General features: G+C 52.6%; 1 protein-coding gene across 1 annotated transcript in view; it reads right to left on the bottom strand.

The window, feature by feature from the left end:
• Positions 1 to 6,033, bottom strand: part of CALB2 (calbindin 2) — a 28,906-nt gene continuing 22,873 nt past the window's right edge. The window contains exons 8-11 of the mRNA XM_047711428.1: positions 5,835 to 5,874; positions 5,403 to 5,456; positions 4,743 to 4,814; positions 1 to 686 (exon numbers count right to left, since the gene is read on the bottom strand). Coding sequence (XP_047567384.1) covers positions 570 to 686; positions 4,743 to 4,814; positions 5,403 to 5,456; positions 5,835 to 5,874 — 283 coding nt within the window. The 3' untranslated portion in view covers positions 1 to 569. The remainder of the gene's footprint in view (positions 687 to 4,742; positions 4,815 to 5,402; positions 5,457 to 5,834; positions 5,875 to 6,033) is intronic.

The raw sequence follows: 6,033 nt of genomic DNA, 5'->3' as shown, positions 1-6,033 counted from the left end.
AGCTTCCACGCAGAACGTTTCCACTTTATTGTCTGTAAACTCTTCTTTGGTAAACAAGGAGACAAGGAACCCACAGAGCAAAGGAGCACGCTGAGTCCAGAAGACAAAGGGCCAGCACTCCACGAACAGGGACTCTGAGAAGACAGCTATGCCATTAGCGAGGTGGTGGGTGGAACTAGGGAGTTTGGGTGGGTGGTGGCACGGGGGAGAGGGAAGAGTCCGCTCGGTGGGACAGAGAAGCCTAGATCATACAGCAGAGGAGCTCATGCATCACAGCGAAGAGGGGCAGGGAAGCTCCGCCCATGTCCCCGCCCACCGCCCACTAGGGTGGTGCACTTCCGTGGGCAGAGCAGCCTGCGAGTCTGGTCAGGTCCGGGGAGGTTGGAGAGGGCTCCTGGAGGCCTGTCAGCAACCCACCCTCCTCTCTTCTCTCTCCTGCTCTGCAGGCTGGTGGGTGCAGGTGGCAGGGGCGGAGGAGGGGTGCTCACGATCTTGGGGGTCCGGGGAGAAGTGGCAGGGCAGCTGGGGCAGGGTTTGGGGGAGGCGGAGAAACAGCCCCCCACCCCGCTTTACATGGGGGGCTCGCTGCAGAGGACGATCTCCAGGTCCTTGCGGTAGAGCTTCCCCGCCTCAGCCAAGGACATGACACTCTTTCTGTAGTTGGTGAGCTGCTGGATATTCATTTCCTAGGAGACACGGAGAGAGAAAGAGCCCCTCACTGGATGGCTCCAGTGGAGCATCCTTTCTGCTCATTCACAGACACATCCACCAGAATGCTCCTCTTCTCCCATCCCAGCAAACGTGGGCTTTGGAGTCAGAAAGCCCTGCGTTAAACCCTCTCTTACTGGCTGCCTTGCTTTGGGGAAAGTAGTCAACCTTTCTGAGTCTCAGCTCAGCTGCCTCATCTGTAAAATGGGTACATTAACAGCGTCTGCCTCATTGAGGAGTTAGGATGGTTAGCTGAGGGAATGAACGCAAACGATGGGCAGTGCGGCCCCTGACACACAGCGTGCCCTCCCAAATCGGCTAGTCCCTATCTCTGCATGCCTTGTATCAAGTTCTCGTCTCCCTGGGGCTCTGGTACTCGCTGTGGGTCCTTGTAGGTGAGGAAGAGAACACCAGGGAAGCTCCCTGATCTTGTCCCCCCCGCCCCACGGAAAATACTTTCCTAAACCTCCCCCATTTAAACAAGGAATCCTAACTCCTGCCTCCTCCCAGCAACAAAGCTCTCCTGCCTACTTCTTGTTCACAGGCTTCTGTGGCCATTCAAAGGCCACGAGGACAGGTGAGCCATGGACATAGGGCCACTGTCTCATGTAAAATGGAGGCCAACATTAGAGCATCAATACCTAATATGCCTTGGGTCGAATACATGCTTTACAATAACTGATTGGGGTACAGATAACCAATAGGGCTAACATACAGCGGAACCATCACTTACACTATGTTTTTGTCTCCCTCCCTCCCCCGCCTCTTCCTCCTCTTGTCTTGAAAATGTTGGCAGATCTTCCTTCCTCCCTCCTTCCCTTCGTTTCTCCCTCCCTTCCTTTCTCTCTCATTCCTTTCCTTTTTTCACCACCCCTTTCAGGCTGATGATCTTTATCTCCATTCAGCTAATAAGACCGGAAGCATAAAAAACTATGGTATTTGCTAAAGGACTGGACCAACTCTACAGCCACGATATCCTTGGTCTCCCGAGTCTCAAAGTCTATGTAATTCTTTGCCTGGCTCGCCTGTCCTCAGTCACCTCTTTTTTGAGTGCTCAAAGGTCAGGCCTTTACAGGGTCCCAGGACATCCCCTCATGTTACTGATTCCTGGTTCTGTGCCAGCAGCCACCCCAAAGGCACTTTGCAAGCATCGTTAGCTTTGGGGAGCATCTTCCCTAAAGGTCTGAAGTCCCTGGAAATACCTCCTAGTTTGCTATACTATCCACCTTCAAATTAGGAGCCAAGGAAGGGACCCCATATATCAACACGGAACTGGAGAACCACCCCGCCCCCCACGCCGATTCAGTGAGAGGGCTATGCTCACTTTCTATATCTAGAAGTTCTGCTTGAAGCTGAGGAAGGCTTTAGTGAGCTGCGGTGGCCCCAGGAGTGGTGAGAAATACTGAGGTTTGGGGCGCCTGGGTGGCTCAGTGGGTTAAAGCCTCTGCCTTCGGCTCAGGTCATGATCTCAGGGTCCTGGGATCCTAATTGGGCTCTCTGCTCAGCAGAGAGCCTGCTTCTCCCTCCCTCTCTCTGCCTGCCTCTCTGCCTGCTTGTGATCACTGTCAAAAAAAAAAGATCTTTAAAAAAAATACTGAGGTTTGATCACACCAGCCTGTCCCTCAGGGACTTCAAACATGAATCTGTTCAGAATCCATGTCCAAGACCTCGCTCCATCCAAATGGAATGTGCACCTGCCATGTCGGTTCACAGAACACAGCCCGCTCCCCTCCTGGCACAGGTGCTATTTCCAGTCCTATGGCTCTCTCTACTGGTTCCTGCTCTCGCATCACCAGGCGCCACATCCTGAGCTTAGGGCAGGTGGAAGACTCCCAGGTAAATGACTGTATCATTGTTCTCCAACCTTCAGAGTTGCTTCCTAACCCTCAACACCTGTTTTTGTTTCTATATCTTGAGTGAACCTGTGTGGCTGTAGGATTTGTATTTTGTGGTAATTAAGAAAGAACCTAGGAGCACCTGGGCTCAGCTGGGTTAAGCGTCTGCCTTTGGCTCAGGTCATGATCCTGGGGTTCTGGGATCGAGCCCAGCGTTGGGTTCTTAGCTCAGCAGGGAGTCTGCTTCTCCTTGGCCTTTTCCCTCTGCTCCCTCTCCCCATTATGCTCTCTTTGTCTCTCAAATAAATTAGTCTTAACAAAAAAAAAGTTAGGTGAAGAGCAGAAAATTGAGGTCACTCCCAAGATTTAATGCTTGCCTTCAGGGTCGATCAACCTCAGGTGTCGAGCAGGACCACATGGAGAATAATGATGCCTCATTAATACAATTACAGTTGAAGATATTTTCCACTAGGATGCCAACATTCCTTGGACACATAAGGTTGCATAAATAATTTTCTCCTAGAGTTTGGTGCCAGGAAGGAGTCCGCTGAGTTCAAACACCTAGTGAAGACATCCTTCTTCCTACGAAGCATGTGCTTACTTATAATTTATTTTCTGCCTCTTTCAGAAAGCATTTGTAGGTAACAAAAAAAAATGTAGGATGAAAGAAATGAATCATGATATTCAGGACAAAGATGAAGCGGTCAGAAAGCAAGCAAGTGGCAGGGGAGACAGATTCAGGCTGCAGTGAATTTTTTCCCCTGAAATTGAGCAGTAAATTTAGCTTGTGCCTGGCAGGCAAGACGGTTAGGCAACGTGAGGAAGTATGGAGTGTTCCTCATCTAATTAAAGAAAATAGCAAAACCATTTGCTTAGAGAAAGGCATCCCAGGAGGTGAAGGAAGGTGGCTGCTAAGACAGCTGTGGGCTCCTGGTCCCCCTGCTGCCACCGGCCCTCCAGCCCCGAGATGAGCCCACCGCCTGCGGTCTATCCTTCAAGCAACACCACCAGGCAAAGTAATAGTTTGATTCCCCGCCTTTTGCCTTTTCTTTGAGGGGAACAAATGCTTCCGTGGCTCCTCTTAGCCTCTTGCCCTCCTCCAGACTCTGCATTTTTGTTTTCAAGATTTTATCTATTCATTTGAGAGGGAAAGAGCGCACATGCACACACAGGCGGGGGGAGGGGCAGAGGGAGAAATATCTTCACCTCCCACTGGCCCCTTCTTTCCCAAATCACTCCCTTTTTTTTTTCTTTTTTGTAAATTTGAATTCAATGAACATATATTATTATTGGAAGTTCTCCCAACTCTCTTTGTGGGGAAAGTCTTTTCTGATGGCGGTCGGGTTGCCAGCGTCTTATCATCGCACCACTGTAGAGGGCCAACAGGTGGGGACACACTGAGTGTCTGGGGATGGCTGAACAGATAGAAAGTGCTGGACACAAACCCTGGAATATTACTCGGCCTTAAAAAGAAAGGATGTCGGGGCACCTGGGTGGCTCAGAGGGTTAAAGCCTCTGCTTTCGGCTCAAGTCATGATCCCAGGGTCCTGGGATCGAGCCCCACATCGGGCTCTCTCCTTGGTGGGGAGCCTGCTTCCTCCTCTCTCTGCCTGCCTCTCTGCCTACTTGTGATCTCTCTCTGTCAAATAAATAAATAAAATCTTAAAAAAAAAAAGGAAGGATGTCGGCACTGCCACAACATGGGTGAACCTGGAAGGCGTTATGCCCAGTGAGGTAGGTCTGTCACAGAGACAGGACCTGGATGCCACCATTTGTAGGAGGTGCCGGAAGCGGTCAAGTTGTAGACACGGTAGCCTGGTGGGGGTCTGGGGGCCTGAGGGTCTGGGGGCTGGGAGAGGGAGGGCTGGAGAGCTCTTGTTTGCTGGGCGTGGAGTTTGGGTTTTGCAAGAGGAAGAGCGTTCTGGACGGGGTGGTGATTACAGTGTGGGTGTCCTCAGCACTGCTGAGGGGTGCTCAGAAATGGGGAAGAAGCTTTGCACGAAGGGGGTTTTACTACAATTGAAAGAAACGTCAACGGAGCATCCATCCAGAAACCAAACAACAGCCCCCACACTGCCGTTGCCCAGTTATGGGTGATCAGAGGAGAGCGAACGCACCCCACAGGCCTTTCCCCCTCCCTCAGAAGCCTCTCTCCTGCCCCAGGGCCAGCTCCCCCGGCCTCAGGGCTCCGCGGCTCACCTTCTTGTTCTTCTCATACAGGTCCTTCAGCAGGGCGTCCAGCTCATTCTCGTCGATGTAGCCACTCCCGTCCTGGCGGTGGGGAGCAGGGGCACACAGAGCTCGAGAATCAGGCCCCACCACCCTTGACCTGGCCTCCCGATTCCCCCAGCTCCTCCCAGGGAGCCTGCAGAGTCTGACCTTCCCTCTGCTCCGTGCAGAAGGCGTTCACACCCCGCGGTGTCAAAATAACACCGAACTGCTGACTTCCCCAGCCAAGGCAGGGACGGGACACTCCAGGGCAAATGTGTGTCCCAGTGTTTTGCATTTGCATTGAAAATATAGATGAGGTTCCAGAAGCATTTAGCTAACTCCCTAAGATGTCAGGATGAACACAGGGGCTATTTAAAGCTTACCCTCCAGGCTGTGGTTATAAGGGAGACTACTGGAGTCACACAGGTGAGGCAGCAAAGGAAGGGGTGACGGTGGTGAGGGGGGTCCTCTCCCTTCCAACTGCCTAGCAAAACAGTTGGCTCCGATGTGAAATTATGAGCCGGTAACAAGGGAGCAATACTGAGCCCCTCCTTCCCCCGAAGGACAAAGAGGAGCCAGTGGCTGGGGGCTCCCCTGCTGGCGGGCCCCCTGCTTTTTCCTCCCACGCTGCTCTGCTCTCCGTCTTACCTTGTCGTAAAATGTGAAGATCGCGTTGAACTCCTCTGAGGTCAGCTTCATGCCCTGTAAGGCCCGAGGTATTAAAGAGAGAAGCAAAAGCCTGGGAGAGTGTGTGTGCGTGCACGTGCGTGTGTGCATGCCAGTGTGTGTATGCAAATTAGTGCACCGCTTGTGTGTGCACGAGTGGGCGCGTGTGTCCGTGTGCACGTGCATGCACATGTGTGAGTGAGCGCGTTTGTGTGCATGTGGGAGTGTGTGTACATGGATGCGTGCATGGGTGCATGTGTGTACAAGTGAGCAGGCACAGGGCTGCGTGTGTGCGTGTGTGTCTGCATGTGCGTGTGTGCACGTGTGTGCTGGAGGGCCAACAGGAGGGTGGCAGCATGAAGTGTGTGGGGTTGAGGGAAGGGAGGAAGCGAAGAAAAGCAGAGGCTCTTTTACCTGAAATTTAAGCAGGAAGTTTTCCTGTACAGGCAAGAGTCTGGAAAGGAAGCGTTAGAGCAGAGCTTAGGAGACAGGGCAGAGGCTGGAACAACTGGACGGAGGGGGATGTGGAAGCTGCGCCTGTGGTTCTGGAAACCGTCTCTGAGCACGGAGGAACTAGTGGCAAGGTCTGCACGGAGGGAGGCGGATGCACTGA

This window comes from Lutra lutra, chromosome 17 (genome assembly GCF_902655055.1).
Source record: "Lutra lutra chromosome 17, mLutLut1.2, whole genome shotgun sequence".
Classification (NCBI taxonomy): Eukaryota; Metazoa; Chordata; class Mammalia; order Carnivora; family Mustelidae; genus Lutra; species Lutra lutra.
This window is presented reverse-complemented; position numbering and strand designations above follow the sequence as displayed.